General features: G+C 49.7%; 1 protein-coding gene across 6 annotated transcripts in view; it reads right to left on the reverse strand.

Annotated features, from left to right (window-relative positions):
* The window catches only part of LOC118704856 (katanin interacting protein), a 187,453-nt gene that overhangs the window by 68,709 nt on the left and 91,633 nt on the right, over positions 1-27,111 (reverse strand). For all 6 annotated transcript variants that reach the window (XM_045572527.1, XM_045572525.1, XM_045572526.1 and 3 more), the window contains 2 exons: positions 11,591-11,846; positions 5,355-5,486 (listed from right to left, as the gene is read on the reverse strand). In XM_045572527.1, coding sequence (XP_045428483.1) covers positions 5,355-5,486; positions 11,591-11,846 — 388 coding nt within the window. The remainder of the gene's footprint in view (positions 1-5,354; positions 5,487-11,590; positions 11,847-27,111) is intronic.

The raw sequence follows: 27,111 nt of genomic DNA on the forward strand, positions 1-27,111 counted from the left end.
CACTCACCTGCCTGCCTGCCTGATTGCCCCTAACCACTTCTGCCTGCCAGCCTTATCACCCCTAACCACTCCCTTACCAGCCTGATCGATGCCTACCTGCTCCCCTGCTAGCCCGATTGCCCCTAACTGCCATCTCCTGCTGGCCTGGTCATCTCTAATTGCCCTCCCCTGCCTGCCTGGTCGCCCCTAACTATCCTCCCCTGCAGGCCTGGTTGCCCCCAACTGCTCTCCTCTGCAGGCCTGGTTCTCCCCCTCAACTGCCCTCCCCTGCAGGCCTGATTGCTCCCAATTGCCCTCCCCTGCAAACCTGGTCCCCCCCAACTGTCCTCCCCTAAAGGCCTGATCACCCTCCAACTGCCCTCCCTTGCAGGCCTGGTCCCTCCCAACTGCCTTCCCCTGCTGTCCATCTGTGGCGGCCATTTGTGTCCACACGGGGATGGCCATCTTGTGTATTGGGAGTGATGGTTAATTTGCATATTACCTCTTTATTACACAGGATTATTATATAGGATATTAATGAGCATTAGAAAAAGCACAACAAATGCCTCAAGCCTGTGTTTAGGTGTGATTGCTGAGACTAGGCTGATGTGGGTACGCAGTAAGCACATGACATAGTAGCTGGCTCAGGAAGGCCAGGCAGTGGAGAGGTCCTGGGAGCAGGGACTCTGCAGCCAGTTCAAACACTGGCTTCACACTGAAGCCTGGGTTTGCTCTGTACAATGGTGTCGACAACAGTGGTACCTACCACACAGGTTGTTTGGGTAAGTAAGTGCAAGATTGCTTTTGCCTGTACAGAGCATGGCCTGGGAGCTGGTTCGGAGTTTTGTGAACGCTGGTTCTTCATTTTTATTACTCAGACAGGAAAACTTTGGAGGTGGTGGCCCGCCATGAAGGAAGGAAATCCCAGAAAGCCCGGCAGGATGGCTGGCCACCGCCAGGCTGCTCCCACATACCTTGGTTCCATTTCTTTTTGACAACTTATTTTGGAGGAACTTTCTGAAAAGCCATTTTTGTTTTTGACAGAGTGAACACCAGCAGTACAGACTTGTGTTTTGTCAACGTGAGCAGCAGTCAGTGGAGCCGGCCCAGGTGTAGCAGAAACGTCACAGGGGACTGCCACCCACACTCTCCTGTGGAGCTCTGAGAGGGCCTGGCCTGCAGCTTGCCCGTGGCTCCTTCTCTCTCCTTCCCAGCTCCCCGGCTCTTCGCCTGACCAAAACTGATAGATGCCAAGATCACTAGACACCTATGTATAAATGTTTAACCTTATCAGCTGCTGTGACCTTGACATGCCCTTGTCAACATGTCATTTGGACAGTGAGTCCCTCCCCACCCTGCCTTCCTCAGATTCCATCAGCCTCTTTCTAGGCTCTGGGTTTTGGCAAGAAGACCCCAGGAACCAGCTTGATCCTCACTTTGCCCACTGGATCCTGGCTCTCCGTGGCGATGGGTGTGAGGACACTGCCCTGCCTGCAGGCTGGGTTTTCCTGCCGTTCCCACTGACCCCAGCAGTGGCAGCACACAGACGAGAGGCCCAGCCTGCCTGCAGGGTCAGACCCAGACCCCACCTCCAGCTGCTTGAATCTCCTTTGCTGGTGGCACAGATTCAGAGCCCTCCCCAGTCAAGTGACAAGCCAGGGCCCACATCACAGCCAAGTCTCAGCAAGCTCCCCACCACCCAGGTTCTTGCCTCAGGTTGTTCAGGATAAAATGTCACAACTAGTCATGCTTAAATGGTCTCCTCAGCAAGCCCATTACTGTCTGGAGTCCAGCCACTGGTGACACTCAGAGCCACCACTCTCTCCACCCTGCAGTGGTCTCTTCCTTGGTCATCCCACTTCCACCCTGGCTCCCATGTGGCAGCGGAGGGATCTTGTTACAGTGTAAAGCTGGTCACGGCAGCCCCATCTACAAAGCCACAGCAGGCTGCCAGGCACCGGGTCCCTCTCCTGATCTCATTGTGTGCTCTGGCCCTTGTCCACCTCGGTGACCTCCTCTCAGCCACCCTCCCCTCCCCCCCACTCCCTGTGCTCCACCCTTCTTTCTGATTCCTCCGCTAACTGAGCAGCTCTTTCCCACCTCGGGGCCTCTGCACGGCTTTCCCCTCTGCAAAGGGCTAGTCCTGGAAATAATTCAGCCTCAGTTTAAGACTTTCCTCCTCAGAGATGCCCAGCCATCACCCCGTTGCTGTCTTGGTAGTATTGTCACTACCCCACCTTCATGACTGTTACCTATCCCTGCCCACTGACACATAGACGCCATGAGAGCAGGGTCAGCGTATTGCTCACTGGATCACCAGTGCCTGGACCCGGACTGGCTCACAGTAGGTGCTCAAGACCCAGGTTCCTGGTGAGGTCCGAGAAGATGACAACCTGTTGCCCACCCCACCCGGGAGTGGACTGGGCTGAGCTGGAGCATGCCCTAACCTACAGCCTCACTTGCTGGTCCTGTCCATGCACCAGGGCACATCCCGGGCCGCATGCTGCCAGTCCTGGACTGCTACCTCAACTCCCCAACCCAGGGCTCGTGTACTGAACTGAAAGCCTGCAGCTCTAACTGAGCTGGTGTCACAGTTAAGCTTGCCAGGAGCTACACACCCAGGTGCCTCCAAAGCCACCTGTGGCCAGGCGGCCCCAGACAGGCAGCCTGACAGAGCCAGTCAGAGCCCAGAGCTTGAAGCCTGGGTGTGAATCCTGGCTTCACTGTCCTGTCTGTTGCTCTGAGCAAGTAACTCTCATGTCCTCAGCTCTAGTCTCCTCATCTGTGAAATGGGAGAACAGGCAACAGTCTCCATAGGAAGTTCTGAGAGCTTGCTGCCTGTCACCCACTCCCTCTGCCTCTGCGACACACCAGTGTTTCCTTCACAGAACCTCCCGGACCTAAGCCAGCAACGAGAAGTAACTCCGAGCTTTGCTGACAGTTGTGAGGACAGTGCCAGCTGACCCTGGCCGAGCGCTTGCCCGGAGCCAGATGCTCCTCAAAGCAGTCTATCTACCCAGCCCTTTAACCCCGAGGCTTTATTCTCAGCCCTGTGTGGGGGAGGGGAGAATGAGGCCCTCAGAGGCTAAGGAGTCTGCCCAAGGTCACTGAGCTAGCCGGTGGAGGGCAGGGTTTGCACCAGGTGGTCAGGCTGCAGAGTCGGTCATGCTGTTTCTGCCAGGGTTGTGGGCTGGTGGGCTGTGAGCCCAGAGCTGCGGGTGGCATCGCACCACCCCTGTGTGCTTGTCAGAGAATGAAGGGCACAGAGAAGAGCGCAGAGCCGAGAGGCAGGTGCCGACACTTTAATCACCTGGATCTGGCTGTGCCGAAGCATCACCCCCATACGGACACTTTAATTACATGAGTTGATACAGACCAGGGATGGGAAACCTTTTTTCTGCCAAGGGCATATTTATAACATCATTCGCGGGCCATACAAAATTGACAACTTAAAAATTAGCCTGCTATATTGGGGCAACATTTAATTAACTCACCCAGACCAAATGGATGCTCCCCATCCCTGATATAGACTCTGCCTTCTAGCCACTTTTTTTTTTTTTTTTTTTAGTTATCTGCCATCTAAAATGTCTTCTTTCCTCCCAGGGGGTGTTGGGTTGTGATCGGGTTAATCAGAGAATGCCTGGGTGCTGGCACTCAGAGCCTGAGAGCTGGAGCCCACCCCGAGGAGCAGCCTACCACCCGAGGGAAGGGAGAGTGTGCACAGCCCAGCTGCCTCGCTCCCGGGGTGGGAGCAGCAACCAATGTGGGGGCTGGTGCTCAGCCCTGGCCCCAGCTCCCCAGCCAGGTGGCACTCTACCGCCCAGTTAACTTGCTTGGAGATGAAGCCAGTTTTGGTTCCCTCCCTTTCCATCCCCTACCAGGAGCCATCTCCCAAATAAATTACTTGCTCTTGAATCCCTCTTGGAGTCTGTTTCAGGGGAAATCCAAACCAAGACAATATTTACACAGCATGGAACAGATGCTCACTAAGTCAGTGGCAGCTCTTGCTATTCCCCCTCTCCCCCCTCCATCTGCCCTGAGCTGCTGGAAAAACTCCAAGCTCAGGCCTCAGGCTCAGGTGCGCGTCCACCTCTAGACCATGACTGTGGGGGAGGGGCTGGTTCCCACCAGCAGGTCCCTGGGCCTGTCCCTGCAGGCAACAATCGCTCCAGCTCCCCAGTAAACATTAATGAAATGCCACAGCCACAGAGTCAGGGCCCCTGACTCCGCCTGTCTAACAGGGCTGCTGGCTGGGGCTGGATTTTGCCCAGGACCCCAAATTCCTGACCAGGATGCCTTGAGCTCTTTGTGATCATTTGGTCATAGAAACCAGAACAAGTGCCCCCTCATCTCCACCAGACCCACTCAGCCACTGGATTTGACCCAGGGTACCAGGCAGATGGTTTCTCTGCAGCCTCAGTGTGTGCAGTCTGCTGGTTAGGGACACAGCAGTGAAGTTACTCCACCGGCGATGGAGGCCTCCCCTGCCACTTCCCAGCTGTGTGAATCACCTCCCTGTGCCTCAGTTTCATGTCTGTGAAATGGGGACCATCACAGGACTTACCTTGAAGGCTAGTTACAGGGCTGTAATTTACTTATATGATCTGCTTACATAAATTACATATGTAATTTACTTGCATAGGATATAACTAAGAGCTTGCGCCGGTGGCTGGGTCACACACTCAGTATACCTCTCATTTCATTAGAAGAGCAGCCATAAGCTCCTTTGCTCCTTTAGAACCTAGTGCCTTTTGCATGTATTTTTACCCACATAAAGTAAGCAAGTTAACTGAAAAATAAAATAAATGCTCAATTATAAATTTTCAATGTCTTTTCATAGAACAAGAAAGTAGGTGTGATACTTATGTGTTCACTCGTCTGGGCCTCGGGTGTTTCTGAGATGAGATTTTAGATGAGATTAGCGTTTTAATTGTGGAATAAAGCCGACTGTCCTTCATGGTGTGGGTGGGCCTCGTCCTATCAGTTGAAGGCCTGAATAGAAAAGACTGACCCTCACAGGGGAGAGAATTCTCCAGCAGACTGCCTCTGGACTTCCTCTGCAGCCCGGCTCCTTCCTGTGCGAGGGCCTCTGAACTAGAACATTGGTTCTCCCGCGTCTCCAGCTGCCAATCCACCCTGCAGATGGGACTTGCCAGCCGTCATAACTGCATGAGACATTCCTTTTTCTCCCTCCGGCCCCCTCTCACCATAGGTTCTGTTTCTCTGGAGACCCTGACTAGTAATATATTTGCAAAAGGTCAGCTCAGACCTTGGCAGAGAGAATAATGAGGGTAGGCCTCCTCCATCACAGCACCCTACTGAGAGTGACCCAAGCCCTGGCCCTGCCCTGCTCAGGGGGCCCCCAGAATTCTTACTTGAACATGGCCTCTCCTGGTCTGGGAACACAGTGGGGGGCTGGGGAGTCAGGCTTGGCTCTGGTTTGCTGGGAATGAGGACCTCAGCGTTGTCCTTTCGCTGAGCAGACAAAATCCTTTCCTTTTTATTACCTGTAGGAAAACAATTGTTTATATGTCAAATACGGAGTGCAAGCAGAGTTGGGATATTCTGCTCAGGCATCTGTTTATTTGTTCGTTCATTTATTCATTCAACAAATATTTACTGAACCCTACCCCCTGCCAGGTACCACGCTAGCTTGGAGTCAGAGATGTGGATAACACAGACAATGAAACAAATTTGCTGAAAGCCACCATGCATTTTGGCAAATAAATGAAATATTCTAGGACACACACAGGTTTTCAAATTTTAACATTTATGAGGTGTTGGGTTTAACTGGCAGATAAAATAATGGTGCAACCGAGGCCCCTGGAGCTGAAAGAATGCAGTAAAGCACAGGTTACAGCCTGCGAGGGAAGGATGGCTGGATGGAGCAGCGAGCAGGGCCGGGGGGAGGGCTCTGGGACCAGAGTATGCAGCCTGCAGGATGGCACCAGCTGTGCAGCAGACAGTCAGGAGGCCTCCCTGGTGGCTAGGATGTTACCAGGGACACGAAGCTGGGGAGGGAACAGCCTGTGCGAAGGCCTGCCAGCTGGAAGGCATGTGGCAGGTGAGCGGCGGGGGCCTGGGCTGGTGAGTGGACAGTGAGGGCCCAGAGGCCACACTTTAGAGTCAGTGTTTCTAAAGGGGGGCGCCTGGACCACTGGTGGGACCAGAGACGATTCCAGATGCCTTGTGGACAAACAATGTTTTAAGCAGTTATATGCCTGAATGTGTGTGTGGGGAAATGTAACCATCGTATCAACCCTTGATTTCATAAGCATTACTGCTGGAACAATCCTAGAACTACGAAGAAAAGAAAGGAGGGGAGGGAAGGAGAAAAGAATGGTTCTGCGTAAACAACAGCGAACAAGCAGTTTGCGGAGATGGCAAAAAAACTGTGAAGAGGCTTTGCAAATGGCTCAAGTTTAGGGAAAGGGCACCAGGGCCTCAGCCGGCCAAGAGTCAGAGCAGAAGTTGGAGGACCACCGGGCGGGAGGCCGTGGCTGGACAGCATGAAGCACAGGCAGGGGAGGAGTCAGGCACGGGAGGCAGGACCCCTGGCCTGGAAGGCAGGAGACCTGGGAAGGACCTATGGAATGAGGTGTGATAGGTACCAGCAGAGGAAGTCCTGGGCTCATGCTGGCCCCAGGGATAGGGAGTCCCAGAATCAAGGGTCCCGCAGGATTCCTGGGAGCTCAGGGAAGATGTTGGGATTATGCAGTAGGTCAGTCTTGTCCTAACCCCTCCCCGCTCCCCTCTTGACTTCAGAAGGGCCCGTGTTTCTCTGCACTTTTGCAGTAGCTGCTCCCTGTTGGACTGACATCCAGTGCCCAATGCAGCCCCGTATGTGACGACCCCCCGTATCCAATGGGGCAAGATAAAGCATGGAGAAGGGCAAATGCCCACAAGACTGGCTCCCCAAGTGCTGAAAACACGCTGGTGACAGGAAGAGCGACAGGCTCTTGAGAGTCCAGGCACTGAGAGGTCCTGGGCACACGTGTCTCATCTGCCCCCCAGCCATCCTAGCAGGTAGACCGGGGGCAGGATAATGGCCCCCAAAGATGGCACATCCAAGCCTGGAACCTGTGAGCATGTTAGGTTACGTGCAAAGGGAATGAGCCGGGCTAGTCAGCTAAGGTTAAGATAAGGCGCTCATCGCAGATTATCCCAGTGGACCCAGTGGTTACGGGGCTGGAAGAGGAATAGCTTCAGTTTGAGATGAAGAACTTCTGAAGACAGTGTGACTACACAACAATGTGAGTGTGCTTAACAGCAAGCTGCTCCTAAAAATGATGCAAATGGGAGAACCCACATTACGTATATCTTACCACAATAACAGCACACACACACACACACACACACACACACACACACACACACACGGGGCAGCAGCAGAGGAGGTCCAGGGGGAGGTGTGGCTATGGAAGAAAGGCAGGGAGAGGTAATGTTGCTGGCTCTAAAGATGGAGGAAGGGGCCTGAGCCAAGGAAAGCGGGGCCTGTGGAAGCTGGGAAAGGCCCGGAAACAGGTCCTTGCCTGGAGCCCCTCCTCTCCATAGACAGTCCTGCAGAAACTGGTCAGGAGGCCTGCCTTCGCCATCAGAAGTCTAGAAAGGTATTCCCCAGGCTCCAAGGACCCAGCCTCTTGGAAAAGAACGGGGATCACTGCCGGCCGCATCTGTACCGTGCTCCCAGGCCCGCCTTCTGTCCCGGGGCACACCAGCTCCTCCCTCTCCAAGCCCTTGGTGCTTGCTGTTCCCGCATGGGATGCTGTTCCCACGGCTGCTTCCTCCTCATTCCTGTCCCAGCTGAGACGGCCCCTCCGCTGGGAAGGCTTCTCTGGCCCCCACCCCCAACCAGTGGCCTGTTTTAGACCCTTCCCAACTTCAGGGCTCTGAATTCCTCAGCTTACCCAGCCCTCCCCTTCCCCAGTTATCAGAAAACAACTTCTGCCCTTCCCTGTGCTGCTCCCTCCCTGCCTCCAGTCACAAGGAGGACAAATGGGATGGGAGCAGGGGTGGGAAGCCATCAGCGCTCAACCCTCCTCCCTCTTCCAGCCGCCCCACCGCTCTCAGGGCACAAGGCCTCCTGCTGCCACGCTGACGCCGCCATGGTCCAGTCTGCCAACATCTGTGTGGCAGACGTCTGTCTGCTTCAGGGGGCAGTCCCTAATAGCCGCCCATCCAGCTCTTACCAGCAGGAAAGGCAATAACTCGCCCTCCTTCTGTCAGAGCCTGTGCCTCTCTCTCATTTGTCTCACAACTCAGAAGGAAAACCAGAGGGGGGGACTTACAGGCCCAGCTGTCGCTTACGGAACCACCTGCTTTATTTGTTTAGCCCAGTGATGAAGAGCGCAGGCTCTGGCTCACAGTGCGGAGACTGGACCCCACGCTGCCCCTCTAGCTGTGACCTTGGAAGCTATGTGACCGCTCTGTGCTTTTCAGCTCCCCCGTCTGTAAAACAAGTCCTTGCCCGGGTTGTGGTGAGGATTAAAGGAAGGATGAAATGCACAGCCCCTGGAGCAGTGCTTGGTTCGTGTTAATAAGAACCACTGGCAATTGTTATTTATGTGTTTTCCCTGCTAGGATGAAGAGCTGTGGGAAAAGGAACTGGGCCAGCTGTCCCAGCACCCTGCCTGGGAAAGATGTGTGTCCAATGAGTGAGTGAATGAATGAATGAATGAACAGCTCAGAACAAGCACATCGCTCCAGGTTCCAGCTGACTGGTGTTGAGTAAAAGCGTAGGGTTAGTTCAGAACTCCAGGCCCACACGGGGGTCTGCAGAGACCTGACAACAGGTGGGCCGTGGGACCCCTCCTGCTCCTCTCAGGGCAGTGTCTCCTGCGGCAGCTCAGGAAGCCGCCAGATGGGGCTAACGGAGAGATGCTGATGAAAGGGGGCAGCTGGGGTGGCAGGAGGACACGGCCTGCCCCTCTGTGCTCACAGATCAGACATCACCGTGGTCTATGCAGGGCCTGCCAAGCAATCTAACTGTGAAAAACTAAACGGTCAAGAAAGTAAAGTCCCCTCTGTTTTGGGCCCCAGTTCCCCTCTTACACTGCCAAGGTCCACCAGCTCTCCCTCTGGGGCTGGTCCTCACACCCAGAAGTGACTTTCATGACCCCCACCCTCCATTTCCAGGATGGGGGCTTGGTCAGCCTCCTGACCGAGCCCTCTCCTGACCCTCCTCACCTCCCTCTGCACCCTTCACCCCGACAGCAACATGCCCAGTGTGAGTGTGTGTGTGTGTGTGTGTGTGTGTGTGTGTGTAAAGGGGGGGGAGGGGCACAGAAGCCTCAAGGAGGCTTAGTGGGCACAGCTCCTTCATTTGTTTGACAAAGATTTTCTGAGTGCTGGAATGTGCCAGGCTATAGGCAGAATGCAGTGGAGGGTAAGAGCTGGCCTTACCCTCATGGGCAGGGGAGAGAGACAGCTGGGTCAGCGAGCCCCGCACCATGATGCTGCGGTGGAAGCAGAGGAGGCATCGAGAGTAGGCCGTGCTGGGAGCACAGAGAAGGCTTCTCGGAGGAGGCAGCCTCTGAGCTAATAAGTCTTGAGGGTAACACAGGGAGCTAAGTTTTGGGGTTCAGAGTAGAGAGGGGTTTGCAGGTGAGAGACACACGTCTGAGGGACAAATGTTTTCTCTGGTACATCAACCCCTGGGTGTGGCTGCCTGTTATTATGTTCCCCCAAATCCCTAGGTCCAAGTCTTAACACCCAGCACCTCCGAACGTGACTGTACTGGAGACAGGGCTTCCGAAGAGGGAACTGAGGTAAAACAAGTCAGTCGTGGTGGGCACTAACCCAATGCGACTGGCGTCCTTACAAGAAAAGGAAATTAAGACACAGACACACACAGAGGGACAGACATTGGGAGACACAGCAAGAAGACACGTGTCCAAGCCAAGGGGAAGGCCTCGGAAGAAACCAATGCTGTCAACACCTGGAGTCACAGCCTCCAGAACCGGGAGAAAATAGGTTCCTGCTGCTGTTGAAGCTGCCCCAGCCTTCTGTCCTCCTGGCCTGCGGTCCTCCCAGCCTGTGGTCCCATCAGCCTATGGACCTCCTGGCCTGTGTCCCTCCCTGTCTGTGGTCCCTAGCCTTCTGTCCTCCCCAGCCAGCGGTCCCCCCAGCCTGTGGTCCCCCAGCCTGTGGTCCCCCCAGCCTGTGGTCCTCCCAGCCTGTGGTCCCCCCGGCCTGTGGTCCTCCCAGCCTGTGGTCCCCTCATGGACCTCCTGGCCTGTGTCCCTCCCTTTCTGTGGTCCCTAGCCTTCTGTCCTCCCCAGCCAGTGGTCCCCCCAGCCTGTGGTCCCCCCAGCCAGTGGTCCCCTCAGCCAGTGGTCCCCCCAGCCAGTGGTCCCCTCAGCCAGTGGTCCCCCCAGCCAGTGGTCCCCTCAACCAGTGGTCCGCCCTGCCTGTAGTCCTCCGGCCTGTGGTCCCATTAGCTTTCCGTCCTCCCCAGCCTGTGGTCCTCGGGGCCTGTCATTTCCCCGGCCCATGGTACCCCAGCCTTCTGTCCTCCCTGGCCTGTGGTCCCCCCAGCCTATGGTCCTCCTGGCCTGTGGTCCCTCCCTGCCTGTTGTCCCCCAGCCTTCTTCCTCCCTGGCCTATGGTTACCCCCCCACCACCACCACCACCTGTGGTCTGTCATGGCAGCCTGATTCACACATCCACCATTTCCCTTCCTAGCCTCACTCATGCTGCCCCCGTGTCTGGGCTTGAAATCTGGGTCCTGATAGGGCACCCCAGCAGGAGAAGGAGTGGCCGCCGGCCGCCAGGCGCCAGCCGCGGTGGAGAACAGGACTGCAGCAGGCAGGCAGGCCCATGCCCACTGCATTTCACTCTACTCTCCTGGGTACTGTCTGAAAGCCTCCTCTGTGGACAGCTGTGGTTTCCGTCTGCCCAGTAGGCTCTCCCCACCTTCAGATCTGCCTTTCCTTTTCTTTGGAAACTGTTATCAGTGCATGTGGTTTGGGTGGAGATAACCACACCCATAGCTGGACCTGGCCAATCAGAGCTACAGTAACTGGCTCAGAGATGTAACCCAATGTGGGCTTAAAACCCAGGGCTGGGACTTTTAGGAAGAAAAATCCACTTTCTGATGGAGTTGCAAAGCCACGAGAAGCAGTGTCTCAATTCTGTGCATGTATACAGAGCGCCTACCTGAGAACTGCACCAAAACAAGACAAAAGGGGGCAGAGGTGAGAGGGAGAAAGGGAAGAAGAGAAGGGAATGAACAGAGGAAGGAAAGGCAAAGGAGAGAAGAGAGAGGAGGGGAGGGGAGGAGAGGGGAGAAATGAGTCCTGCTAAGCCTTGGACTCCTCAGTTATCCAAGCCAACACAGTCCCTTTTGCTTAGGCCAGTTGGTGTGTAGATGCTGCTAAACTTCACACGATGCACAGGGCAGCCCCCACAACTGCCAGACATGTACCACCTGGAATTTCAGTATCATTTGAGGCCTTTGTCTCTTGCAATCAGCAGAGACCTGACTGATACATCTCTCTGGCCCGTGAGATGGTCTATCCAAGCTGAACTCAAAGTATGGCTGGAAACTGAGTCCTACTCTTGGATGCAGAGACACCAAAGACAAGGAAACACCACACAAGGCAGAGCTTACCCCTGGAAGCCGGGTTAAATTCCAGCACCACGAGGGTGTCTGGGCCCCGGGGAGGGGGTCCTGCTGTCCCCTGGTCCTCAGGAGCATCCTTCTTCATGGAAAGAGGGCTGCCAGGTCTGGGACTGCCCGCCAGGGCCTGGTCCTCAGGCTCGGGCTCAGAGAGCACATCCTCTTCGATGGAGTCATGCTCGTCACTGGAACAGTCCTTTGGCTTCCTTTGTAGATTTACACTAAGTTCTAGGCTTTTTCTTAGCTCCTGCCAAAGGTCAAGAAAAGTGAGAAATGAAATATGTCACTTTGATAAAAATCATCTGAAATAGATCATTAGGACCAAAGAACTATCCCCGCCAAACTAACATTTACCCAAATCATCTCAACCCAGGTGTTGTCATCACTTTGAAGACAAGAGAACAAAAGGCAGGGACACACAAGCAACTCTGAACAGAACAGTGTTTACAGTATGAACTGTGCTGTTCACGTGCCTGGCATGCCACTAAGAATGTGTGCGCATGCATGCATGCATGTATGTGTGTGCACATGTGTGTTTCATGTGTGCATGTGAGAGAGAGATTGTTTGGTTTGGGGCTTGTTAAAATGGATTGTCGGGTCCTGCCCACAGTTTCTGCTTCGGTGGGTTCTGGACAGAGTCGAGAATTAGCATTTCTAACAAGGCGATGCTGGTGCTGCTGGCCCAGGGACCGTATCTGAATATGAAATCCCAAAGGCCTCCAGATGAGCCTGAAATTCCAGATGGTAAGTGACTGGTGCCTGGTTGTGGGGGGCTGTCCTGTGTACTGAAGGATGTTTAGAAGCACCTAAACGTCACAATATTTACTACTTAGCTATAACTGCTTGACAATTTTTAATGTGTTTTGTCTCATAAGATTGCAGATTTATAATTTTAAGGCCAAGAATTAAAACAAGAGTGATAAGAAAATTCATCAGCAAAGCCAGGATACTTCTGAAAAAGAATATTACTACATTTACACTAGGTCCAAAAAAGAAAAATGGACTATTTGGGCAAACCAGTGTGTTTGGTTGGCCTTGCTATACTACTCCAGTGGCCTTCACAGCGCCTAACATACGTGGGAGAAAAGGAAAGCAATCCATAAAGGTTTGATGGTTTAATAGTGGCTGGGGAAGGCTGAATATGACTCCCCAGAGATGTCCAAGTCCTAATCCCTGGCCCCATGGCTCAGTGAGGGTTTCTGAGGAAGTGAGAAGCACTGTGGAAAACGGATCATCTTAGAAAAATAATCCTCCACAAACCATGACAAACATGCACATTAATGGTGCTTCTGGTTAGGAAGCGAGGAGCATGCTGTGGAGCTAGTGGAGAGGGCATCCGTTATACAGGGGCAGAATCGCAGCTGAACCGGGTTCTAGTTTTATGGTAATGAAACTCTGTTAAGGATGGGCTTGGAGATTTAGCTGAAGAGATTTCCATACAAAGTGTTGAAGATGCAGTCTGGTTTCCTCTTGCTGCCGAGGAAAAAATGTGGGAGGAAAGAGATAGTCTGAAGGGGGAATTATGAAGTAAAAAGGGACTGGGATTTGATGATTTTGGGAAACTCTCAGTCTATTTGGGTTGCAAAGACATTAAGTTAGGAGATTCGCTGTCAGAGAGAAAGCCAAGGGGGTGACCGAACCACCTTTGGCTAACACTGCAGAGGACCCAAAGCTCAGGGCATTCAGTCACACTGAGGGCTCTTGGAAGAGATCAGACATGGGCTCGTGGATCCCCTTAGACATCTCAGCAGGCGCCGGGAGTGGAGATGGGATTATCCAGGAAAGATCTATGGAGGAACTTCTTGTCTAATGGAATGAATTCTAGAGGCATACATAGGAGACCCACATGGTTTTTTAAAATGTCATCCAGCAGAAACACTGCCAGCTACAACTGAATGAGAGAGAGAGGAGAAAATAAAAGAAGGCTGTCAGACACCCAAAATCCGACAGGCAGGAAACAGGTTGATAACACTACTTCACTGCAAGTACATTTACCTTCAGGAAAGGAGAAGGATGACTCCAAGAGTGGAGCCCTGAGCCACACAGAATTATTCTTGGGCCTTGAGACCTCACGGAGTTGGCCCAGTGGATTTCACGATGGCTTGGGTTTGATGTCATCTTTCCTCCTTTCATTTTCTCCCCACTGTAATGGGGACTGCTACAACTGCTCCCCTGTGCCCGACCCGCCATTGCATTTAGGAGCAAGTAACTGGCTTTCTAGTTTCACAAGCACACAGATGGGGAAGAATTGGCCCTAATATGAGTTATATCCAACATCTCAACCGTACCTGATTTAGATGATAAAGAGGAGACTCAGACTTGTTTTGGACTTGAGTTGATACGGTAATGGGTTGAGACTTCTGGGAAACTTGGGTCGGGATGAATGTATTTTGTATGTAAGATGGAAATAATTCTTTGGAGGCTAGAGGAAAGACTGCTGTAGGCTGAATAAGTGGCCCTCAAATATGCCCACATTCTAAACCCTGGCACCAGTGAATATCACTTTACATGGCAAAGGTGTTAGGGCAGAAATAGAACATAATTATAAGAAATAGTCATCATGCTCTGTTAAGATGATTGTTTTTTTCTGATTAACTTGGTTGGGAGTTGCTCACCTGGAAATACTGCCTATTATAATGGAAAGATTAACAACCTTGGCCTAGCCAGTTTGGCTCAGTGGATAAAGCCTCAGCCTGCGGACTGAAGGGTCCCAGGTTCCATTCCCGTCAAGGGCACATGCCCAGGTTGTGGGCTTGATCCCCAGTAGGTTGCAGGAGGCAGCCAATTAATGATTCTCTCTTATCATTGACTAGAGGCCCAGTGCATGAAATTCGTGCACTTGGGGAGGTGTCCCTCAGCCAGGCCTGCACCCTTTCACAGTCCAGGAGCCCTCAGAGGATGTCTGACTGACGACTTAGGCCTGCTCCACCTGGGGGACCTAAGCTGTCTGTCGGACATCCTTAACACTGCAGCAGAGAGGAGAGGCTCCTGCCACTGCCACTGTGCTCGCCAGCTATGAGCCCGGCTTCTGGCTGAGCAATGCTCCCCTAGTGGGAATGCACTGAACACCAGGGGGCAACTCCTACATTGAGCATCTGCCCCCTGGTGGTCATTGCATGTCATAGCGACAGGTTGATTTGCATATTAGCCTTTTATTATATAGGGTATTTCTATCTCTACCTCTCCCTTCCTCTCTGAAATCAATTAAAATATATTTAAATATACATATATCTCCTTTATATATAAAAAAAGAAAGATTAACAACCTTGTTGCAGAAACCAGAGCCGTCAGCCCTTTGAAGACCCCTAGTCCTTTGCAAGTCTCCATACTGCATTACCTGAAAACTGCCCATTTGACATACCCTTTTGCCTACTTCTCCATGTGGTCTTTTGTTCCTCTACCCAATATAAGCCTGCTGGCTTATAGGGAGGTGCAGAACAGCTTTTTGTGGATGCTTTCCCAAACCTCCTGCAGGACTGGAATAAACATTCACATATGATTCAACCCAGCCTCTGCTGAATTGGCTCCAGTAGTGACAGGCAGCCCAGATCCCTTCTTGTCCGGTTACAAAGGGACTTTGCGGATGTAATTAAATTAAGGATCTTGAGATGGGGAGATTATCCTGGATTATCCAGATAGGCCTAATGTAATCAGGAAGTCTTTGTAAAAGGGAGGCAAGAGGATTAGATTCTGAAAGAGAAGGTATAAGGATGGAAGCAGAGGTCGGGGAGTAGTAAAGATATTACAGTGCTGGCTTTGAAGGAGAAAAGGAATTCTCCTGTACAGCTTCCAGAAGGAATAGAGGTCTGCTGACATCTTTTCTTTCCTTATTTATTTATTTATTTATTTTTAATTTCAGGGAGTAAGGGAAAGAAACATCAATGGTGAGGGAGAATCATTGATCTGCTGCCTCCTGCACGTCCCCCAATGGGGATCAAGCCAGCAACCTGGGCATGTGCCCTTGACTGAAATCAAATCTGGGACCCTTCAGTTCACAGGCCAATGCTCTATCCACTGAGCCAAACCGCTAGGACCTGACATCTTGATTTTAGATCAGTGAAACTGAATTCGGCTTTCTGACCTCCAGCACTGTAAGATAAACCACTAAGTTTGAGGTATATTGTGACAACAGCAGTAGGAAACTTAAAGAGTTGTCTATCTTTCACACCTTCTCCCTCCCATCCTGCCCAACACCAAGTACCCTGGTAGTTACTGAGCAAAAGAACACTGCCTGATATATAGTAGGTGCTTGACAAACATTTTCTAAATGACTGTTTTATGTTGGTGACTAGGTAGTGGCCAGAAGAAGGGGTGGAGAGCATCCACGTGCCTTGGAGGTGGCATAGTGATGAGACCCTTAACAAGTTACTGACTCCTTCTTGCCGAAACCGGTTGGCTCAGTGGTGGAGCATCGGTCTGCGGACTGAAGGGTCCAAGGTTCGATTCCGGTCAAGGGCACGTGCACTGGTTGCGGGCACATCCCCCGTGGGGGGTGTTCAGGAGGCGGCTGGCCAATATTTCTCTCTCATCGACGTTTCTGGCTCTCAGTCTCTCTCCCTTCCTCTCTGTAAAAAATCAATAAAATATATTTAAAAAAAAAAGTTACTGACTCCTCCAATCTGCATTTTTCATCCATAAAAATGGGTTAACAATCCCTCCCTCACAGAATTGTTTCATTAAAGTAGCGGTCTGAATCTGGATGATTCTGCCACCCAGAGGATATGTGGCAATGACAAGAGAAGTTCTGGATAACAACGGGGCAAAGGGAGTGCCAGTGGCATCTAGCAGGTAGAGGCCAGAGATGTTACTGGACATCCTAGAATGTACAGGACAGTTGCCCACAACGAGAATTCTCCGACCCAGTGTCTAGTGGTGAGGGTGAAAAGCTATGCGCTGAAGTTAGCACATACGGTACTCATCGACGGCATTAAAAGGGACAGTAAGAGGGCCTTCCCGCGGAGGGCACTGAGGTGGTCCATGCAACCTTCCCGGAAGCCAGACTGAGGTCACGGCTCATGTCTTCAACGTCTGACTGTGGTGGGGCAGTCGGGGATTTCCTGCTCCTCCGCAGGGAAATGAGTTCCTGGATGACCTGAGGTTTCACAGCTTCCGTTCTGGGTTCTGCGTAGGTGGAGGCAAGGCCAGGGAGACAGCAGGGCAAGCCCTCTCTCTGGAGCCCCGATATGCTTGCAGTCATTGTGGAACAAAGCAATAAGAGGGCTGGGACGCCTCTCGCTGGGAGACTGCTATCGCTGTCCAGTCCCAGTCCTCCCAGGGCCCACAGTCATCCTCATCGAAGTCTAAGGCAGAGAGAGCCACCCAGCACAGCCAGCACAGCCAGCTCCAGGAAGGATTTGGGGCATTAGGATTCTCGAATCCACGGCCAGCTGAGCAGGCTCCCTGCAGCCTCTTCATCATTGTCACAATGCTATAACCCCACATTTTAAGTGGCTGAATTGTTGGAGTCCCCCCAAACTGGAGAACTGAGGCCTAGAGCTTCTAAGCGGACCCAACCTGCTAGAATGATTGAATGGCAGAGCTGGGCCTTGTGCCCTCAGCCACCGCCCCTGCTCCCTCTGGATTACCCAAGTGTGAAACTGACTCTCCTGCATTGCCATGGCCCTGTCAACCGGAGGGCGACGTGGCAAGTGCTATTGTTAATGTACCGTTCACGCAGGCGTGCTGCGGTGCTGCGCTGGGCGCTGATGGCTGATGGAGAATGAGGTAGCAAAACCACAAGCAACCGCTGCCCAAAGAAAAAGAGACACATTCCAGATGTGGCCAGACTGTGAGGAAAGGGCCTGGCAGGAGACGGGCAGAGAGTGGGTAGGCAGAGGGAGCCTGAGGAAAGCTGGCCAGGGGAGGCTGTGGGACGCACAGCCACCCAGTGAGTGTCTGGGGCACAGGCAGGGGGACAGCAGGGCCAAGGCCAGCAGGTGGCAGTGGCCGGAGGGTGGTGCACTTTGAGTGAAGGGAGGGCAGGGAGCAGGGGTCACCCAGGGCATGGCTTTGTAGGCCTCAGGGTCAAGTCTACACTTTGCTTTATGGACACGGAGAGGCCACTGAAAGGTACTAAGCAGAAATAGAAACTGATTCTGTTTCTACAAATCACTACGGTGCTTGGATACCAAGTTGGCACAGGGTGGAGAAAGGGCAAAGTTGCAACTGTGGCAGCAGGTGGAAGATGAAGGTGGGAACGGAAGATGCATTTTGAGATGCATTTTGGAGGCAGAATTGACAGAAATGACTGACTAGAAATTAACAATGTGTATATATTACATATATACACGCTTTGACCAAGCCCTCTAAAAATTTATCCTTTACTCTCAAGTATATGAAGATTGTTGGGGCATCTTTATAACAAAGAACGATCCTGCTCGCCAGCAAAAGGAGCTTAAATTAATCATAGGCAGGCACTGCTGGAGCCTTGGCCAGCCCTTCTAGAGAACAGGCAGAGCGTGTCCACTTCCTCAAAAATAGCAGGATGCACATTTAAGTGAAGAGAAGCATGTCATTATAAACCCAATTTAAAAAATAATTATTTGTTTCTGTGCATATGAAAGCTCTGGAAAAATCATCATTAAACTATTAACCATGTTCTCTCTGGGGGTGACTTTCTTTTCTATTTTGCTTTACTTAATTTTTTCTTATAAGCATATTCCTAATTTTATAATTAGAAAACAATGATATGTTTACATTTATGTTTAAATCTTGTCCCAACTCTTGCAAATAAATACATCCCCCCACAGAAGTGGGAGGGTCAGTGGTGGAGGCCCCTGGGTGCCCAGCCTGGAACAATCTGTCCCCAAAGGAGTGACTCAGAAGCTGCGAGCAGCAGGTGCCGGAGGTGGCAGAGAGTGTCAGTCTGACTTTCTATCCAGTCGAGTGGTCCAGACTTAAAAACAACAGGCCATCAATCCAACAGGAAGAAACTCAGGAAATATAACCCCGTGAGCCTGTCAGAAAAAGACCTCCCAGAAGACAAAATCTGAACGACGGAGGTGCAGTCAGAATAAAGAGCACAGCCCGGAGCGGCGGGAGCGGGCCTGGCGGTGGGCGTGGAGGCTGTTTAGAGATGGGGTATCCTAGACAACTGAGCACATTTGCGTCACGGAGCAAAATGCGACGTTCAAAACCCAAGCCCTCGGCTTAGCTAACGGAAACCAGAAGAGGGCAGGCAGCGTGACACAGCCCTGCCTCATTTTCCAAGTCAGCGATTCAATTCAAATCCCTCTTAATGGAAACAGAGTTTAAAAAGATGGGCAACTCTGGCCTCAATGTTTCTCTCATAATGTGTTAAACTGGTGAGATATTTTCAGAAAAATCTCTTGCAATAAATTTCAATTTCAATAATTCCTCCTTTTCCAATTTGATTTTACTCCTGTTCAATTAATACAAATTTAAATACCACAATTGTATTTACAAAATATCCATTAAAAAGAAGCCTAAATTCTGCATGGCTGGCATCTTCTTCGCAAAAGAAAATAACACGTTTGCTCACAGCGGATGAGCAACCCTTAGGAACCTCTGCCCTTACAAGGCCCGTGCGGTGGAGGGGGATGCACTGAGGAGCAGCGCTCCCTGGAGAAGGCGCGCCAGCCCTTCCCTCTGGAAAGATGGGGACCTGGGTGGAGGCTTCGAAAGCTCACTTGCCGAGACTTCAAAGGAACCCCAGGCTGGAGCCGCCACCAGTTGCTTTGAAGCCGACATCCAGAAATTTCTCTGTGAAAAGTAACTTTATAGCTATGCTTTACAGCCTTGTTATGTGCAGTTTCAATGTTTAGTGTTTAAAATAGTTAAAGCCCTTTCAACAGAAAGCCCTCTGCAAGGAGTCCAGGCCGGAAACGTGCTGGAGGGAGTGGACGATGGGACTGCACACAAGCTGGCCCCCTGGAGAGCCAGGGAGGAGGCCAGGGAGGAGGCAAAAGGAGGAGGCCAGGGAAGGTGCTGGGGGCCGGTCACTGACTGAAATGCAGCAGGGTTTGCTGGCCAGTTTGATCCGGCTTGACCTGCCTCGTTCTGCTGGGCCAGGGAGAGAGCGAACCTGGGCAACCTTAACGCTGTTTTCAATAACAGTGATAATAACTATAACACCCACAGCAGCAGCCATCAATTACCAAGCTATGCCCTCTCCACACCTTATCCCTCAGCAGCTGTTCACCACCCCAGCGTGTCCTTTCCTTATAGGCCCAGGGCCCTAAGTGCAGCCCAAGGTCACAGGACTAGCAATAGTGGAGCCGGTTTGGATGAATAAGTGTCCCACTCCAAACCCAGGTTCCTTGCCACCTGCCCACATTTATTCCTTTCCTGGCACCTGCATGCTGGAAGCAAACGGTCTCTGAGCAAGAGGAAAGTCAGGGCCCAGTGACTAACGGTTCAGGACTTGCATGGAACTGATGAAACTTGGCGGTAACAGCTTTGGACACAAAGCTGTCTTGAGGCCATTAATCATGTTTAAATGTGGGTTAAGTGTTAGAAGATGAAGCATTAACCCTCTAACTACTCTCAGAAAGGGGACAGCTAACTCAAACCGGTTTGGCTTGGTGGATAGAGCGTTGGCCTGTGGACTGAAGAGTCCCGGGTTGGATTCCGGTCAAGGGCATGTACCTTGATTGAAGGCACATCCCCAGTGAGCAGTGTGCAGGAGGCAGCTAATCGATGTTTCTCTCTCATCAATGTTTCTGACTTTCTATCCCTCTCCCTTCCTCTCTGTAAAAAATCAATAAAATATATTAAAAAAAAGAAAAGAAACAAAGAAAGGAAGGAAGGAAGGAAGGAAGGAAGGAAGGAAGGAAGGAAGGAAGGAAGGAAGGAAGGAAGGAAGGAAGGAAGAAAGAAAGAAAGAAAGAAAGAAAGAAAGAAAGAAAGAAAGAAAGGGGACAGCTAGTTGTAAGCTCAGGGCCTGGGTTCTGGGCCCACATCACATGCTCTGTGTCCCCAAGCAAGTCTCTGAGCTCAAGCCCCCACCTCCACAGTGGGAATGGGCCTGACAAGCTGACAGGCTGTTGAAGGGACACAATGATATAACAGCCATGAATCAGTGTTTCGGGATTGCTCCTCTTACAGAGGTCTGGTTTTCAGAGCAAGTTTAGAAGTGAGATGACAGCATTTCTTCTCTGTTTCTCAGGTCCCATTGACTTTGCCCACAAGAAGATCAAATGTTTAGAGCATGAAGCGCAGCGGGTACTTTGTCCCAAGAGGAAGCAGCAGTCCCTGGGGAGCCATCACTGGCCTGCAGCCAACACCCCTCCTCCCTGCCAACCCCCAGTGATGTCTCGCATTTAGTTGGCAGTTTTATGAAATTGGGATCTGAATGCCTTTAGCCCGGCATGCACTGTTAGTTGCAATAATCCCTATTGCCTTATATGAGCCGTTTTACTCATTTATATTAACCTGCCTGGCCCAGAAAGGATTTTCACCCTGCATTTAGGGGGTGCAGACTAACTTGTTCTCCTTTTCATTCATTCATTATGCAACAAATGTTTATTGCTGAATGTCTCTGTCCCTATTAGCAGGTCTGACTGCTAAGTACTTGGACAGAGTAATGAACCAGACAGATAGAGTCCTTGTTCTCATGGAATTTATAATCTGGCAACAAAGACAGCCATTCTGGAAGAAATTACAAGTATCGGGTCTAGTAATAATTAATGTCGTTTTTAAACATTCGTTTAAAATCTTGCTTGGCGTTGACTTGTATTGACATAACCTTCAAACACGTGGTATCTACAGAACGTGTGAAGTGCAATTAACAAGTTTTGCTTGAAAAAGTTTGTGTTTGGTTTGGTTTTTGTTGCAAAACTAGGGCTAAGAAGATGGCGGATGAAGAGCATATTCGGCACTGCATGCTTTACGAGTTCCAATTAGGAAGAAAAGCAAGTGAGGCTGCAAAAAACATCTGTAGTGCTCTTGGTCAAGATGCAGTTAGCACCAGAAAATGCCAGCGTTGGTTTGAGAAATTTCACGAGGGAAATTTTTCGTTAGATGACAAGAGTGGTCGAGGCCGTGTGTCCAATGTTGATCAAGAAGCTCTTCAAGCTCTTTTGGTGCAAAATCCTCAAATTACCCAACAAGAGCTTGCGACAACTTTAAATTGTTCACAAAAAAACAATTTCCAATCAATTGCGTGCACTTGGCAAAGTCCAAAAGTTTGGAAAATGGGTTCCTCATGAGTTGACCGACAACAACTGTAATCAAAGAGTCACAATTTGCAGTTCGCTCCTCTCTCGTCAAAACCGTTTGCCGTTTTTAGAGCAAATTGTTACCGGAGCTGAAGAATGGGTGCTGTATGTTAATCTGAAAAGGCGGCCTCAATGGTTGGACAAAAATGAGGCTCCGCAGCCCACGCCAAAACCTGACTTGCATGCGAAAAAAGTGATGTTGTGTGTTTGGTGGAATTTTAAAGGAATTCTTCATTATGAACTTTTACCATCTAACCAAACCATTACAAGTGCAGTGTATAGTGCCCAATTGGAAAGGTGAGCCCAAGCTTTAAGAGAAAAAGAGCCCGCACTGATTAATCGGAAGGGCGTAATTCTTCACCATGATAACGCACGACCGCATACTGCAAGAATCACTGCTGAAAAACTGCGCCAGTTGGAATGGGAAGTTCTCCCTCAACCTGCATATTCTCCTGATATTGCCCCTTCCGATTACCATTTGTTTCGTTCTTTGCAAAACTTTCTTCTTGGAAAAAAATTTAATAATGAAGAATGCCTCAAAAATGCATTGACCGAATTTTTTGCATCAAAATCACAAGAATTTTACAACAGAGGGATTAAAATGCTTCCTGAGCGTTGGGCACAAGTAGTAGAAAACAACGGCAACTATATTGTTGCTTAAATTTTGTTGTATTGTTTAAATAAATTCGATTTAAAAAAGTATTAGAAAACGACATTAATTATTACTAGACCTAACGAGCATCAAGAACCCAACCAAGGGCTTACCAGCCAATGCCTCACGCCTGGTGGCTCCTAGATCACACATTCCATAAATAAAGTGGCTGAGCCCTAACTTTTTCATTTAAGGCTAAATTTATTTATGAAGTACCTTGGAGCAGTCTCTAACATCCCATCACTATGAAGAAAACACATCCTTGTCTTAGGCAGCGGCGTGATGTAAGAACAAGGGCATGGGCTCAGCACACTGAGGCTGCCCCGGTGCCTCACCTCCCTGTCCAGAGCTGGGATTGGCCATAGGAAATGGAATGGGGATGGAGGGATAGAGACCAAATAATAAAGAATGCTGTTGGCAGACTGGAAATCCTGAGGAATTCCTGAAAGACAGACGGAGATCACAGGGCATCCATCGGAGCTACTTTTAAGGCTGCTGGCTCCCGGGTGCATGAAGTACTGATGGAAGCCTGCAGTGTGGGTGCTGAGCCAGAAGGCAGGACAATGCCCCCCACAGGAGATCACCATCCCAAAGGCAGAGTAGGAGCTCCCAGACCCTGGAGGGAAGATAAGGTGCACAGCTTCCAGGAGCGTGTTATGCCCCGACTCCACAATCACCAGGGGTGGGTGACATCCAACAGAATGAGTGGAGGAAGTGGGATTCTCAGGAATGAGCACACATTTAGGAAAAATCAACACCCTGAATGACAGCCACCAAATGAATAAAAGAACCCAAAGAAAGAGAGTTAACAGTATAGAGGAATACTTTACAACATAGGAAATTCATATCCCTGGAGAGATTTAAGAGGACCTGTCACCCATGAAAAAGAAACAACTGCTCAATCAAAATCAAGCCAAACAATTTTATAAAAACACAGTACAAAAACACAAAAAGGAAGTTTGAAAGAAAAATTAAGTCCCTTGCAAAGACAGATCTGGGCCAACATTTGCCCACCAGAAGCTCCAGAGGACAGAACAGACACATGGAAGACAATAATCTCTCTCTATATAAAAGCCTAAGCAACCGTTACAACCAAATGACTGAAATGATCAGAACGACTGGACTACTGGCCGGTAGCTATGACATGCACTGACCCAGACCTTGCTGCTGGGGCTCTGACAACTCCGAATCTGGTTCACCCGCACCCCGGATCCAGACAGGAGGGAGGAAGGAGCCCTACTTCCTCGTAGAATTAGCCGTTGGTTAGTTTGCTGCTGAGGCCATTCTCCCACGGTCCCTCTCCGCAGCAGGCTGGCCCTCTCAATCGCTGGCCAGGCCAAGGGACCTACCCATGCATGAATTCACACACTTGGCATCAAGCAATAATAATAATAACAATAACAATAACATTATTGTTTTCCAGTGCTAAAGAAAGACACAAGCCTTCATATTGAAATGGCCCATCTACTATTTTAAATGGGAGAAAGATAATGACACTGATATATTCATATGAATAAAAGGCACTATCTATTAGAAATTTTAAATATATGATGGAGATTTTAAATATATAAAGCAGAAACAAAGAAATATAAGGGAAAATTGACAAGTTCACAGAAATCAACTGGATTAAACAGAGAAAAATTAAGTAGGATCTATTGCAGTTTGCTAATGAGCATTTGAACTTCCCAGAAGTTTTATAAGAAATGCAGAATCCAAGCATTCCAGATCCAATTCTGTGTCTTTGAGAGGAGTATGAGAATTCACATCATCATACCTAATAATAGACAAACATGTAAATCAACCGTACCTCCACTACACCCACAGCCAATCAGAGTGAGCATGCAAATTAACCTAACAAAGATGGTGGTTAATTTGCATATGTAGGCTCCCAGCTCCTGGGTCCCGAAAACTTTCTCGGCGGCACCCAGGTCACTCCAAGGTAGGCCCCGTGTAGGTCCTGAGCAACCTGGGAAGGGCCAGAGCCAGGGAACTCCTGGGCAGGCCGAGCCTTCAATCGGAGCCGAGGGGGATCCTGCCCAGGCCTAAAGCCCCGGGAAGGGGCAGAGCTGGCTATCGGAGGGAGCTGGGGGCCTGAGGCTATAGGCCTTGGCAGGGGTGGAGCCGGTGATCAGTGTAAACTACAGAGGAAACACCTTTTCTGACCCTCATTGGCTAAGCTCCCTGTATGCCACTGGTAATATTCTTAGTAACTTGGGCATAAGAATCCAAAAAAGTGATCTAGGGTTATCCCACCAATTTCCTGGGGGTGGGGGGTGGGGTGGCGGGGAATGAAGGTCCACTGCTGGAGGGCTAAGAAATGTCATATCCTGCCTTAGCCAGTTTGGCTCACTGGATAATGCCTAGGCATGCCGACTGCAGGGTCCGGGTTTGATTCTGATCAAGGGCATATACCAGGTTGCAGGCTCCTCTCTGGCTGGGGCCCAGGTCAGGGCTCATGCAGGAGGCAACCAATCAAAGTGTTCCTCTCATTTTGATGTTTCTCTCTCTCTTTCCCTTTCCCTTCCACATTGTTCAACAATCAATGGAAACATATCCTTATGTGAGGATAGAAAAGAAAAGAAAAGAAAAGAAAAAAAGAAAAGAAGAGAAGAGAAGAGAAAAGAAAAGAAAAGAAAAGAGAAAAGAAAGGAAATGTCATATCCTATTAAAGACACATCTTGAAAATGCCTAAAGAAAGTTGTCATCTTTTATTTATTTATTTAAAAAAATATATATTTTATTGATTTTTTACAGAGAGGAAGGGAGAGAGATAAGAGAGCTAGAAACGTCGATGAGAAAGAAACATCGAACAGCTGCCTCTTGCACAGAGGATGTGCCCGCAACCAATGTACATGCCCTTGACCGGAATCGAACCTGGGACCTTTCAGTCCATAGACCGACGCTCTACTGCTGAGCCAAACCGGTTTCAGCGAAAGTTGTCATTTTTTAATGGTGAAGGGAATGGAGTCTGTGATGATGAAAACACCTTGGTGGCTGCGGTGACTTGGCAGTGGCTGCAGCAGCAGGGTGATCAGCCTTCTGATCATAGGTCACCTCCGACAATGGAAGGCCAGACTGCAGCTTAGGCCCACTCTCCATGGGGAGCAGGCCTAAGTCATCAGTAGACATCTCCTGAGGGTTCCCAGTATGTGAGAGGGGGCAGGCTGGGCTAAGGGACCACCCCCCCAGTACATGAATTTTGTGCACCAGGCCCCTACTTTTTAATAAGCAGCCCAAATGATTCTGATATGGGTAGTCTGGGACCATACTTTAAGAATCATCACAGTAAATAATTCAATGAATAACTTGTTTAATAGATAGATTGAGAATTTGTACCAAAAAGAGAATTATTATTCTCTCAAAATACCATAAAACATTTATAAAAATGATCTGGTAGACCACAAAAAAAACCCTCAGAAATGTCCAAAAAACATTCTCTGAAACCAAACAAGCCATTCTCTGATCATAATGTAGTAAAACTAGAAATTAACACAAAATAAAACAAAAATAGATTTAAAAAAAACTATTTACTTAGAACATTTGTAAAAAAAAAAACTCTTTTAAAACAGAGGGGAAAAAATCTAAAATCACAAACTAATTAGAAACAAATGATAATGAAAACACTATATAAATAGCAAATTTATGGGATAAGAACAAAGCAGTGTTCAGAGGAAAATGTATAACCTTAACGCTGATATATTAGAAAACAAGACTGAATATAAGTAAATTAAACATTTAACTTACGAAACCAGGATGTGTAGTGTGAGTGGGATAGAAACAGAGTAATAAATTAAACCAAAAAGTTTACAGAAAGAATCAAGATGAAAGTAGAAATGAACTGAAATAGAAAATAAGAAGTGAATGAATGAATGACAAAATAAATTTAAAAAGCAGTCCGGCCTGAGTGGCTCAGTGGTTTGATTCCCGGTCAGAGCACAAGCCTGGGTTGTGGGCTTGTTCCTCAGAGTGGGGCTTGCAGAAGGCAGCCAACTGATGATTCTCTCTCATCACTGATATTTCTATCTCTTTCTCTCTATCTCCCTTTCTCTCTCTGAAATCAATAAAAACATGTTAAAAACAAAAACGAAATAAACAAGTACATGTGCTCAATCAAAAGCTGGGCACAGTTTGACTGGATAAGTGGAGAGAGCTATTCACATTTTACTCAGTTTATTTCTGAGTTGTTTGAATCTTTTCTAATGTGAAAGCACTCATGTATTAGATATTATACAAAACTATGAAAAATAATGTAAAAGTACCTAAGGTATTCCATGTAGCCAATGTAAAAGACATTACTTATTCCAATATTGATTCACAGGTCATGCTTTATTTTTATTAGGATAAAAAAGATGCTGTAGTAAGTCAGATACCACCCGATAGCTTCACTCACAGAAATGCTCTATTGGGTGAAAGGATCACCACATCTCTGCCTCCGGTCCTGCCTTTCATGGGCAGTTAGTGCTTGTTCAGCATCATTCCACATGAATCATTCATGCGCATCACTGAATTATTCCTTGTGCTGTCTGGCTCTCCTGCCCAGAGCACTCCCCTGCCATCAGCCAGGCTGTCCTTTAATCTGAGCTGTGCAACTGGGCATCTCTGGGTGCACTGAGGGCACCACGCCCTTGATGGCCCTGGGGACAGAGGGGCTAATAAAGTGCCACCGGGAAGGAGGAAGACCT

This window comes from Pipistrellus kuhlii, unplaced genomic scaffold, assembly GCF_014108245.1.
Source record: "Pipistrellus kuhlii isolate mPipKuh1 unplaced genomic scaffold, mPipKuh1.p scaffold_m20_p_48, whole genome shotgun sequence".
Taxonomy (NCBI): domain Eukaryota; kingdom Metazoa; phylum Chordata; class Mammalia; order Chiroptera; family Vespertilionidae; genus Pipistrellus; species Pipistrellus kuhlii.